The sequence below is a fragment of the Anser brachyrhynchus genome (genome assembly GCF_964034855.1).
Source record: "Anser brachyrhynchus genome assembly, chromosome: 7".
In the NCBI taxonomy this organism is placed as follows: domain Eukaryota; kingdom Metazoa; phylum Chordata; class Aves; order Anseriformes; family Anatidae; genus Anser; species Anser brachyrhynchus.
The window spans coordinates 6918163-6932052 of NC_137701.1; the positions used below are offsets into that span (position 1 = coordinate 6918163).

The 13890-nt window shown below is 37.7% G+C and overlaps 1 protein-coding gene across 13 annotated transcripts in view; it reads left to right on the forward strand.

Moving 5' to 3' along the window:
• The first annotated feature begins 218 nt into the window (after positions 1-218).
• The window catches only part of LOC308197816 (uncharacterized protein), a 355008-nt gene continuing 341336 nt past the window's right edge, over positions 219-13890 (forward strand). For 3 of the 13 annotated variants that reach the window (XR_013953302.1, XR_013953303.1, XR_013953304.1), the window contains exon 1: positions 3307-3606. Coding sequence is in view for 1 of the 13 variants with exons in the window: in XM_080598893.1 (XP_080455019.1) it covers positions 784-840 (57 nt within the window). In the remaining 12 variants the exon portion in view is untranslated. Of the gene's footprint in view, positions 841-3306; positions 3614-5633; positions 5780-11748; positions 11852-12500; positions 13121-13890 lie in introns of those variants that run through there. The other 10 variants (XR_013953311.1, XR_013953305.1, XR_013953306.1 and 7 more) reach the window with 10 other exon arrangements.

Genomic DNA, 13890 nt, shown 5'->3' on the forward strand with positions numbered 1-13890 from the left:
TCAGAATACCTTTACTCCCCATGTGGCAGTGTATACCTGAGCTTCAGGAAGCTCTGTAACATAGAATATTAAAATCAATAATGAGCCAAATATCTTGATCAAGGCAAGAGTGAGAGAATCATTTTCCAATCCTACTGCTTGGATTTTAAGGGTGTCAGCCAGTTGCTTTTTAAAACAAAAGAACTTGGAGGAAAACCCTCTGACAGAAGGGGGGGGGTGGGGGAGGGGGAATAAAATTCCATGGAAATTTTCTATTTTGAATCACTTCTAAAATTGGAGCTACTTAGTTGGTGAGAAAAGACAGTGAACTTTAAAACATTGTGACTTCCCCAGGAGTGCCACCTTGGTAAATTCCCTTTGTAAAATACTGAAGTAACAATTCTAATTTAGTACTGTGTAGTAATCCACTTCTTCACTAATTAGGGAACCTTTTATGGGCCAATTCAATAAGGGTCAATGATTTGATGGTAGCTTGAAAAGAAAAAGGATAAGAAAAGAAAAAGAAAAAGGAAAAGAAAATAAAAGAAAAGAAATAATGTGGATGCATTGTATTTGTACACACCTGAAAAATGTTCTGTGATCATAAGATTGACAGGCAGTTCAAATATCTGCTTTAAATTATAATTAGTCAACTAACATCAGTACTAATGTACTGATCTTTATCTTGAAAGAAGGATTCAGCCTTTGTTTTTATTCAGTTCATGTCCATTTGCTTTGGTTGAACAGCAAGAGATGCAAGCCTGAGGCTGTACAGTCTGGATCCAAGTTTGTACTGTCATCTGGATGGTGGCTGCTCCCTGTAGAAAGCCAGGACATCTGGGAGGTAACAAGCTTCCTATGGTAGGCACTGCTGCTGCACATGTTGATAATGCATCACAAGGCATGGATGCACTCAGCCCACTTACTTTGATAATTTGCTTCTGAGAATCTCATTTTTTTAAAAAGAAAATGTTTCTGCGTATAGATGATTCTAAGGCTGTAGCTGCAAACATTGTTCGGTCTCAATACTTTATACAATTTATTGTCTGTTACTCCCTCTGACTTTGTGGGGCACAAGCAGACCCGACCATCTTAATAATGAGTTATTGCTAGGTAATTAATCAGCATCTCCTGGTTCAGACAAATGCCTCCTGGAACTTACCGTAATTCACCTCCAGCAGCCAATACATATAGACTTTAATTGCCTCATAATATTGTCTAGAATACAGCAGCTAATATTGAAAGGGCCTGATTGCATCTCTTTGAGCTAAGCAACATATATTAGTGTTCTGCCCCTCTTCTCATTCTGCTCATTTATCTTACCGGTGTCACGAGCTGCACTGAGGGCACATCATCAGGGTGCAATCAGGAGCAGGTTTGTTAAAGCGAATAGCAATTCTGGGCTTGCAGTGTGGAAAGAAAAACTCCCTACAAGGCAAGTCACATAAACCACTGCATACTGACAGCTGGGTCGCTGGAAATGCTCCTTTCAGTGGGATTATTTTTAAACATGGAGATGGAAATATAACTACAATGCTTTGCATGCTTATAAGATGAAAATAAATAAATCTCCATGCATCTCACTGAGTGAAATTCACTTAGCTTCATTGTGGAGTACTGGAAACACTTTTGAATTTCTGAAGTATATCTGATTATTTACTCAATTTTTGAGGGAAATTATTCAGACATGTTCAGTGTATATGTTGTTCCTATTTTAGAACCAAGACACTTCCATACTATTTTCGTTGGTGTTTTGAAGTTCGCTGATACTGAAAAATGTTATCTTATTTCTTCAATTAATAATACCATAATTGCATTTTTATTAGTCTTCATTTAGATGTGTTCCTGTCCCTATGGATAACTGTTTTTGAAGATACAGTGAGGTGGAACACTTCAAATAAAAGGCCAGGCCAAATCTTCATTGAAATGAATAGACCTATTTCCCTAGACTTCAAAGAATAAAGGAATATAATTATTAAACACAGTTGAGGGAAACAGAAAAAACTAGAAGCTTTGATTTGAACATGCTTTGGATCAGACCATAAAGAGATAAGAACTGCATCAGGTACCAATAGGGAAGATGTAGTAGCAATGTATTTCAGAGCAGATATCTACTTTAACTGCAGTACTAGTTATCACATAAGTGTATTATGATAGGAAAATATGCTACAAAAGACAATAGTTGGACATTTATGTGGTTTGCCCTGGTGGGAGCTGGCTGAAGTGAAGGGAAGAGGTGAGCCATTAACACAGTGAAGTTTCCCTGATTTAATCTAAATACAGCAGAGACTTTGCTCCTTCATCATAATGCCTGGCCTTGTACCTAATGAGAATCTCTGCGGAAGAGACTGGAGTGTGGCCAGGCTGAATGAAGCCCATCAGAAGCATCTGAAAGCTGGCATAGCTGGTGGCTGCACTGTCTCTTTCCTCCCAGTATTTTGAGTTCAGGCTCCAGAGGTCTTTATTGTCAGATGAGACATTATGTGAAGTGTCCAACTAGTTCATTGGGACTCCCTGTTTCTTGGCAAAAAAAAGTAGGAGCTGTTGTAAATGGTTGTGATCCACAAATCCATGATGTTTACCAAGTCATCACCATCTATCTGCTGAGGAGGAAGGGCAAATCACACTTCTACCCCTTTCAAGGACAGCAACATATTATATGTTCTCTTTAGATATTTATTACCTCTACTGAAGAAGAATGAGCTTGTAGAGAAAATAGCTGTAAGGATTTGTTGAATACTGATAGACAAAAAATGTTGTTAGATATATAAATCAGGTGTTTCATACAAGTTTCATAGTATGTTACTTAGCATTATATTGTTCCTGAGGTAGGATAAAGTCTACCGAAATTAATATAACACCCTTGAAGCACCAGTAGTGTTAAAAAAATAAAAATAAAAAGGCAACATATGCAATTCTGGATCTCTATATTCTTTTATTTTCACACCTAGATTTCCCAGCAAACTCCTTGAGATCCGTATCTCAAGGAAAAAGATGACTGTTGTTGCTGGATGTTACAAGGTTGGAATGAATGTGTAGTTGGAGAGTTTGATTACTTTCAAAGCAGTGCTATCTAAGTGTGAAAGACAATATAATCATGTTAAACAGTGTTAACATGATAAAGGTATGACCTAGCCTGGAGTAGTTATAAGGTGAGAAAACAGCTGAGAAACAGCTGAGGACTGTTGCTGATGCTTATAGAGGGGCTTTGGTTTTCCCCCAGCCACCAGGGACTATTCTACATTTGAAAGAAAAAGTTCTTTTGCTGGAAAGTTACTAGTTGAATCAGATGACAAACCTTTATAAACATATTTTTAGGTATGGTTATTGAAGCAAGTATTATTTAAAATATGCAAATAAATGCATGTTCATTTTCAGCAATCAATTAAGATCTAGAGACTAACTTTCATCTAGCAGCATCAACCTCATTATGGGACTTTCATTTTCATCTGTTCTTCTAAATTTGCTGTAGCTGTCCCAAATTCTGCCTGTGAGGGGCTTCCTCTGGCTTCCACAAGTGAAATCTGCAAAGCTTTCCTCAGGTGTCGGTAGCAGGTGCTGATCAGAGTGCAGTTGAGTAGTTGCACTTCTGCCTCTGGGTCACAGAAGGATCTCTGCTACATACCTGTATGTTGTAAGATTATTTTCACTTTGTGTTTCAGTATGTGCTTGCCTTTTCGGTTAGTCTTTGTAACTAACTTTGTTAGTTCTTGGTAATAGAAAAGATATTTTTCTTATTCCTGTTTTGTGCTTAATTTCATAGGGAACGTACGTGTAATTATACAAGTAATTTATATTTGATGATCATCTGATGCACATGCAATGTAAGACTTCTAGAAACTTCTGTTTGGATTGTGTGATCTTTACTGTTGTGACGGAAACTTTTTCAGATTTCTGGTGGATCTTGAGTCTGTTTTTCAGTCCTTCTTCAGACCACGCTTGCCCTGCCTTTCTACGCAGTCTTTGTTTCTTTTTATCCCTAAAATTTGAAAAAAATGCTAAATTACTACTCGTAAATGAGCAAAGGGGAAAAAAGAAAAATAGGTCACATTGAAGCAGTCAAGGCACAGCCAGTAAGCACTCAAGCTTTTCTGTTATAAAGAGGAAACACCAGCAAATGAAAATGTAAATGGGTTCACAACAGCAAAAAGCTTTACATAGTTAAGCATTAAGGGTATCTCCTCTGAATGCTTTATAGTAAGTAAAATCTGATTTAAAAAATAAATAAAATTAGCTAATGATATGTGAGCCTCTTGCTTATGGGACTGAGTGAAATGTGTTAATGTTTTATTTTAGATTACAAGTTATTTTGGCTGTTCTGCCAAAAACAGCCGGCTAGGAGCAGGAGACTGGAGAGCATATACCTATGTATATACACACGTGTGTGTGTTTTTTTTTTTAATGGTCTGTGAAAAGTTTCTTTTTTTTTTTTTTTTTTTAACGTACCTGGAAGCTCATAGCATAAGCTTTTTTTGTTGTTGTTTTTGTTGTCCTGGTGCGCTGAAGGAGTAAGTTACTGTGGTATCACTGTAGTGACTTTGAGACTGTGTTACTCCGGTGGTATGAAGTTAGTATCACTGTCTCTTTCTTGGGTAGGTTTACAACACGATGCCTGGGTTACTCACTAAATTTCAGGTTTTTTCTATTACTTCCTATGGTTATCTTCTTTTGGCTGTTGCTTGAGGTCTAAGCTAATAGCAAATAGATGTACTAGAGACTTCTGTGCAAGTTGGCACAAGCCTATGATATTGCTTGTATTACTTGGACTAAAACAGATGTGTGATACAGTTGCATATTTTGCTTCTTCAAGGGCTCTGTATTTCTGTCTGTTTTACTTGGCCACTGCTTGGCTGAAGAATATTTTGTGGGTTTTGCTATAGTGGGAGAGTAAAAACAATCAAATGGTTAATGCAAAACTCTGGGTATCATCTTTCACTGATAATAACATAATTTTTGTTAGCTTGTTTTTGATTTTAAAATGGCTTATGATTTTAATTACTTTTATTCTTAAGCTTAAGATAGTTTTTACCTTTACATAAAATGATTTATGTTCTCTAAGTTTCAAGGAAGTGGGTTTTTTTTTTTTAATTGTTTCAATATGTACGGAACCAAAATCAAAAACTCTTATCAGTTTAAAACAATAAAAAAATCTCTTCTGGATGCAGAAGGACTTAGATTGGGGATTTCACAAGTCCTCTGATCTACACGTTTGTCCCCCATTACGAGATTACACACAGTCCTTTGCCCTATATCTGTATGGATATCTTTTCATCTGAAATCTTCTTAAGGATTTTTTGACAGTATGGAAAATTAATATTTACTACTGGCTTGTTTATAAGTTAAATAGCTATCTCACAAAAGATACTTAATTTTTATTGGAGTCGAAACTACAAAGGTTTGAAGGTGGGGAAGGTTGTGGGGCCTGGTTTGGGAAGAGTTCAGGTGTGCTTCCTATCAATGTGTAGGTGGGAGAGGTGGTGAGCAGCTCCTTCCCTTAAGTCTTCTATTTCTTTCTGGCCTGTTCTGAACTTCTTAAAAATCTCTGCTGGGGCTGGAGAGATGAAAGGCTACGTCTTGTTAATGCTTGGAGTTGAGTGTTTGTTAATTCACCTTCAGGGTTTTTTTTGTTTTTGTTTTGTTTTGTTTTTTTATAGTATCTTGAGTTAAGGGACTGAAGAAGGTTGGCTTCTACCTGATGGCGAGCTGGAAATTGACTTCAGTGGAGGTGTTATAGTGTTTGTGTCCCTCTGCAATGAGTACTAGTTTTCATCTGGATGGAAAGTACTGAAACCTGGTCCCTGTAAGTGTATGTAGATAATCACATAAGTGTAACCTGATTAGATGTCTTAATACAATACTAATAAGAACCAAAGAGTTGACTCCTCAATCAGATCCAGGCCTTACAAAAAACAATATTGCATCTTTGGTGGCCAAAGTCAGCTACTTAAATGTATAAAAACAGGATGTTTGAACCTTCCAGGTACCCCCACAATATCCTACAAATGAGCTCAGGGACTCCCTGAGGTAGAGCTTGTTTGTGCAGACGGAGTAAACCTCATTGTATTTTTTTTAATCTTCGAAACAGTCCAACATCACCTTGACCTTTGGTAGGCTTTTCACACTCACATAGTTTATTCAGAAACAGAAACAAGAGGAGAAGGTATATCTTTTGGAGATGAAGGACTGTCGATTACAAATGACACGATAAACTGAAATTTACTGTGGGACAGTGAAATTTTATTACAGTAACCTTGATCTTCTACACTGATCAATAGCTACTCCTGGAGCATCAGTTCAAATTTCAGGCACTTTGTGGCTATTGAGAACAGAGAAGGATTTGTTGTTTTGATGAAGAATAGCAAACAGCAACAAAGGTAGTTCAAAGTTTTTACACTTTTAAACAGTGTTAGTCATCTAATTGAAGTGCTGGTCTTCCATTTATAAAGGATTTGAAACAGTCAATCATGCTTGGAATTTCTTTATACTGTCTTCTGGGAATAGTGTGAACTGTTCTGTTCAGGGTTGAAAATGAGATGCAGTAACTACTTAAAGACTGAGCATATTTCTCCTCTGGTATTTCCCTGCAAAGGGTTGATCACAGGTAGTCTGTCTTTACTTTCAACCTTCTTTAAAAGTAAGTTGCTTTTTATTTTAGCTAAGCCTCAAGTAAGGTATGTAACTTAAAAATGTGACTGTAGAAATTTATCATCTAAAATGCTACTCTTTTTAAAGGGACATTGTAAAGCTATTAGTCGCATCAGAGTACTAATAGCAGTTTTAACTGGACGAAGCCTCCAAAATGCAATAGTTCTCACTCTTCTTGGTGTTGATTTTGACTTGACCTCTTGCTTAGGAATAAGATAAACCTCGACTTTTTTGGATGTCAGCTTTGGTGTGCATAAGCAAAAGATGTGGCTTTCAGTGTCTTCAGTCTCATTTTGTGTTTCATCCCTTTCACTGACATGGAATTGCATTGAGTTGAAACATAAAAGCTAGAACATCATTTCCTCATTTGTTTCAAAAGGTCAGAACTGATGTTATTCTTGAAACTGAATTTTTCATTCTACATTTGAAGTTAGATTGGATTCTGTTTTTATTTTTTTTAGCTTGTGCGAAGTAGAGCTCACCCTGTAAGTATAAAACAAATGTAGTATTCCTGAAGGTCATATTGCAATAATATGAAAACTACAGTGAACATTCTAAGTTTACTTTAGGGAGATTGATGGTGGGTGCTTTGGCTGTTACTGAAGATAATGGGTATTACATATGAATACTGAGAAGAGGTCAGAAAATGGGTGACTGTCATCTCTTGAACCTCAGAGGCCTTCGAGAAAGGAATAGGGGGAACTCTACTGCCATTTCTTGTTTTGCAGACTGGTTGGACACCTTATCCCATAGGTCATGTGAACGTTTCTAAGTTGTCAGTCATTCATCTGCCTTATCTCACTTGGTGTTTGCATTCATAATGTTTCAAATCTTCTGCTGGTCATTGGATTTTTTTAGCATTTGGCACCAGCACTGAGAGGATTTGTTAACTTCATATAGGAATGCTCAAGCTTAGTGGTGGGACAAGAAATAGTATGAGAAACTTGAAAAATAGTATGAGAAACTTGAAAATTTGGTGTGCTCAGAGGAAGATGATCTTTTTCCCCTTGCCCATTTGGACTGGTTTTTTAGGTACCTATTCCTCATCTAAGAGAATGCTAAAAAAATGTTGGAAAAAGTCAGATTATGATACTTGGATATAAACAATTAAACTGCTATCATTTAATCCATCTGTTATTAGTAAGTCTCCAGCACAGTGCTTACTAAGTTTGGTGTATTTACTTCCTTGGCATAAGGAAGGGTTTCATGTGGCAGTCTTAAATGAAACAATTTTAAAACGGCTTATGCTGCTAGTTAGATTCTTGATTGCATGGCAAGGGATTAAACTTGAATGTGTCCCTTGTTGTTACCCTTTTTGATGGTTTGGAACACCCCCCTTTTTCAACCTATGGTTTTCTACAGTAGGAATGTTACAGACTTTGAACATAGACTGCGCTGTGTTGTAAATGCCATCAGAGATGTGAAAATAAGTCCCAGGCTAATCTCTGTTAGACTGCTTTCCAATAGACTGTGGCTATACAAAGCTGACAGACATTTCAAGTAGTTGCCAAAACTTATTGCTACCTAATTTCTGCTAGAAATGTTTGCTTAGCTGTGGAGATTACAGCTAGGGAAATAACACTAGCTTTGTGGCTTGGAAAGTGTCATCTGCTTCAGAGTTAGCTTTATTGGTTATGAAGCTGCCAAGGAATGAGTGTTCCAGAAATGGCTCCTCTTTGGCACAGGTGCTTGTATCAGAGCTCTGATTAAATAGTAGGTAACTTTAGGATGGAGAGAGGAAAATAAAAACTGACCACTGCAGACTTCATGTAGGACTGGGGGATTCTGGATCACCAGGGAACGAAGGATTGGGTTCTTTGTTGGTGCTGGAAATAGCTCTTCTAACTACCAGCCTCTTCTGTGGAAATCTTAGTTTGTGTCTCAGGGACACTTCAGATCCATTTCACTGGGCAGTCTTCCCTGTGTGCTGTCTTTGAGCTGGGAGCAAGCTTGGAGCTACTTGAGCTGCTGCTTTGTTTGGTGTGGGCCTTTTCATGGGTGTGTGTCTTGGGTGGGTTTTGCACTCCTGTGTAGCAAGTGGTTTGGAGGCTTGTGATCCTCAGCAGTTCTGCCCACTGCCTTTCGCTTTCAAGATAAGGTGCACTTGAGCTGTGCTCTGAAAGTGTGTTCTAAACTATCATATATGTTTGTACAAAGCGGATCACGTCACTTCGCCAGGACAATAAATGTAACTTAGTTCTAGGAATGGATTAATGCTCTATAAGTTAAATGCAGCACAGTGGCTTGAAATTTTCAGTTGACAGGCAGAAATTTGGCACAAATGCAGCAATATGCTTGCTTAAAAATACTGGTGCACCAGCCTCTTCTTCACATTGCTTCCCATATACCTCCTGAAAGAAATCAGGTGTCCCATCTCCCTATAGAGTGGCTCACCACCCTTTCCTCCTATTGCTCTGAACGAGTAGAAAACATATCTATTAACTTTGGTACAGGGGGGATCACTTGCCCCAACAGAACCCAAGAATTGAAAAGGTGATGGGTAATCTTAAAATAGAGAATACAGCTGCAGCCTACCTTTTGGCTATGAACATAGGGACTCTTTAGAAGGTTTGCAATTTGTTAGAGCATAAGAAAGAGAATTCAACTTGCTATTAAATGACTGTAAGCTGGAGTCAATTGTTCAGCTGGCTATAAGGAAAATGCCAGTGTCTGAGAAGTAACTGATAGCAGGGCTCCCATTTAAACTGGGGAGGGAAATACAAAAAGAAAACAGAAGTGGAAATGAATGTATCACCCCTCCCATTAGGTTTGGTTTAGGGGTGGGGAACTCATTTCTTTAACTTGTTATTTTTTAGAAACTTGGTTTGACTTTACCATCTCTTTGCAGAAACTAGCTTTTTAATCTTGTTTTGAGTTTTCCTGTTGATTTTAATTTGTCGTAATGTCAAAAGGTCAATATGACACCTTTGTGGAACAAGTAGAAACTCCCAAAGGTATTTGTTTATCTGTATTTTTTTAAGAGCCACACTCAAGGAGGGAGGGAGGGAAGAAAAATGTGAATATTAGCTTGTCTACTTAAAAGTTAGTCTGATAGCTTTGAGTGCTTTGATTTCTGAATTTGATCAGAATCCAAACAGACTTCAAGCCTTCCCTCCAATCATAAATTTGGAGCTGGACGTCTCACAATTACTGAGTATTGTTGACATAGCATTTTTCCAGGAAGCACTAGCAGTGCATCAGAATCCAGTTAATTATTTGAGAATAGTCAGGGCTTTATGGCATTGTGGCAAATGGCAAGTCCTTACTTTGCCAACCTATTACAGTTAATATGTGGGCAAAATGAATCCATTACGCCAAACAACTTCAGTGAATTTCTGCTGCAAATTCTGCAGCAGATGGTCAGATGCAGTGATCAGCTTGAATGGTAACTGCACGTTTAATATAGTCATCCTCCTCTGGGACAGTCATGCCCAGGTAATGTCGTTGTGGTTATTAGCTCACAGTAAAACCTGTTTAAGCTCTTCCCTGGCTTGTTTGAGCTCATATGAACCCATGTATGGCGTATTTCTGATTTTCATTTAGTCTGTTCTTAATGTATATGCCTCCTCATACTGGTGCTACACAAAGGTGTCATAAGATTCCTTTATTAAGTGCCTACAAGCCATGGATGGTTATAATTGCTATTTGAATTGCACAACTGTGTTTTGTGAATCATTTTCTCTGCTCCTCACCTGCCTGTGGCACATGCAAGTACTCAGCTGAACAGTTATTTACCAACGGTATGTCTGCTGTATGGAAACCCAGGAGAGAATAGATCTCCTGGATGATTTTACTTCTGTCTTATTTCATAAAATATGCATGTTGGTAATCTTTGTGGCTTGGAGACACGGAAGGATGAACCGAAAAAGAGAAGGAACAGTTCTTCTGAACTCTACTAAGGCACTCGGGAGTCATTCTGATTCGTGTCTGGGGATTTCACGAGGATTTGACGTGCTTGATCTTTAGCTTGTAATTAATTGTCAGAGCTGTTATCAGCTTTAGAAATCGGTTTCTCCTGACTGGCCAAAAATAGCAGTGTTGGTCTTTAAAACCATTGCCTTTTATGTGTGAAATCAATTGCACCAAGAGCATGTTCTTCTCACAAGTAACAAAGAATTGTGTGCTCGAATGTCATCAGACTTGTTTGAAAATGTTAGCATTTAGTTCATAATGCTTTCTGTGCTTATTAAGCGTGCACTGAACTTAGTCACATAAAATACTGGGCTTGAGGAAAGAAATAGGCACCTGGATACTCCTTGTAAAACTGCTAGGTAAGCAGGACTCTCTTTATTTTGAACTTAGTTTTAATACTCTATGTTATCTTAAGCCAGGAAGATGGAGAGCACTAGTTCTAGTGCAAGGAAGTGCTGTTTGAAAGATTGGCATCTTGTTTCTCTTGCTGTTTTTGCACACCTGAGATTTAAATAAAAGCTCAGAACTGGCACAGTTTTGAGCTATTTTTCTCCTGTTTCTCTCTTCATTGCAGTAAAAAGAACAGGTTCACTTTGAGTCTTTTTCCCTGCAATTCCTCTTGAGTGGAGATCATTGTTTCCACAGTTTTTATATATTAAGTTTCACCCAAGTGCTGCACAGCTACCCACTGTAGCATGCCTGTAATTCAGCTGGTGCCCACCAGCGCTGTCCTGCGTTGAGCAAGTGTGGGTATGTTTTGCTGGAAAGGTGTGCTACGGCTTCGCTTTGATACATTCATAGAGAGTGTTCCAGGCCCATCTCTTCTATGCTGTATGAGGTGAGAGATGCTGGTGTTGGTGTGAGGCTGCAGAGAAGGAGATGATAATCTGACAGCTTGCTTTGAGTTAACTGTTTGTAATTGATACAGACATTTTCATCATCTGTTAGCTGTGAATGCCACTCCTCGCATTAAAAATTGAGACTTCATATAGTAAATGTTTATTTCTGTGTGCTTTTTTTGTTAGAGAAAATATTTAAACATGTTGAGGCATAACATCATTAATTTGTAGACTTAAGCACTCATCCTTTCAAAGCTTACTAATAATCAAGGATTATTGGAGGTAGAAAAGCATGGTCTTTTTTTTTTTCACATTTTTTGTTTGTTTTAGCAATGTATGTTTCAGAGGTACCAGACTGCATTTTTTTCTTTAGCAGTATGAAGTAGTACTGTCTGTCTGAAGAGAAGATGAAAAAGAAAGATGAGAGCTTGAAAGACTGACGCTTCTGTCATGGTTTTCAGTGACTGGTGATCCAGGTGAGGAACTCCACAAAATCTTAAAACCAAACAAAGCAGTTCCTGGCCCTGACACAAAATCCAGGAAATCCCACAGATGTCCCCGGGCTTCTCCTTTTGGGAAGGAAGCTCAGGCTTTTCTGTTTAGTGGAAGCTCAGAAAGCGTTGAATTAAATAGCTGTTACTTTGCAAGAAGGAAATTTATTTGGCTGTCCTACTTGACATAATTACCTGTCAGCATAAGGGGAATATATAAAAATGTGAATTTTGAAGAGATTAAAGTAAACTTCTGTTTTATCTGATCTATAAGGTTTATTGACAGTGTATTTAGTAGGACTTGATTGTATTCAGTAATTTTCAGAAGGCTCCTGGAGCTATCTGAGACAACTTCCTTAAAGTAAGAGTACTTGCTCTCTTCCTACTTATACTGGTGGATCAAGAACAAAATGTTATTGTTGCTTCCTATAGCAAACTAAGTGTAAAATGTGACTAAAGCAGTACTGCTTGGGCCTCTCCATTAGCTTCACACACTAGTCTTGTGTAAATCGTTGTGTGTGACTACAGCATTTTACTGTCAGGTTGTCAGATATGTATGTATGACTTCTTTGAAGACTATGGGTATGCCTTGATCTGGGATGTATTTTCTTCTAAAAGTGGATATCTGTTTTAGTAAGAGGAACTAACAATGCACTAAAGAAATGATGAGATCTGGGAAATTTTATCTTCTGGAGAAGAACGCCAACTTCTATACAGCACCTTTCTTCTGCATAGTGCTAAAACCAAGAATGAGCCAAATGTCATCTGACTCCATTAAAATATATGGATAGAAATTTAAGATATCTGTGGGTTTCTTTTAGATATGTATATAGACCTATAGCTGTAGATGTGCCTTTAAATGTACATAGTATGAATGTACATAAGTGAATATTTCTACACATGCATTTGTATATCTACTTAAAAAATGTATAGCAGCCAAATGACTTTCTAGCTGGTACAATTAAAGGAATAGTATCAAGATTTCAATTCTGCATGAAAACAAGGAAAAATGGAAGAACAATCGATGCTTGAATTTGGGGTTTTAACTAGACATGCATGTATAACCAAATACTTAAGCAGACTAATCTCAACAGAGATGAGTTGTACTGTGTCAATAAAAATTAGCAGATTTGCTGCAAATTATTTTTATCAGGTGTGTAATTGCGTATATCTAGAATGGTTAATCTTTTGTGCAATTTAGGAGAATTAAAAAAGAAGATTTTTTTTATTTAAAGAGATGCTTGCAGTTGTTCGCGAAGGCTAGGGGGAAAAAAATCAAAATACAATCCTGTGGATGCTTCTTCCCCTTCAAATTCACTTATTTTTCAGTCTTCCAAAATTCTGTATAGTATGTATGAAATTTCTCATTGAAAGTAAGATGCGTTGTTCCAAGTTCTGCTAGATCGTACTTTTAAATTGTTCAGGTGGCTGCTGTTGCCTGCACTGGGACTGCATACACAAGTGTATGAGCTGATCAATTGCTGTTATCCAGGGCTTTTCCAATTATTCCCTTTCTACAATTTGAAGCCTATAATTAACTCTTGCTTCCCTATTGTCTTCGTAAAACCGAAGTTCTTCTGTAGGGTTGCTTTAAATCACCCAGCATAACAAACCCAACCAGGTATAAATGCATGCAGTAAGGAACGTGGATTGTTGCCAAACTGACAGTTTCACACTTGTTAGAAGTTGGAGACGGCATAGCTACAGCTCGGAAATCCTTTTTCTGCCCCATGGCCCTGAGTACACAGCTCTTACAAGTCAGTGTGAGTTACTGACCAGTTGGCACTTGATAAATATGAATCCTTTTCTCACAGGCTTCGCTTTGATAAACACCTAGAAAAACATCCCCATTATTCTTCATTCAAGAAATAAAATGTGACACCAGCTATTGTGGCTATTATCTTACACCCACTCTTTATTTCTCCTTTGAGAGAAACCTTGGTCACTTCATTCATTAAGCTGCTTAAAGCTTTATAAAAATGTTCACGTTCTCTCAGTGGCTGTTAATCTTTGTTGCAGTTAGT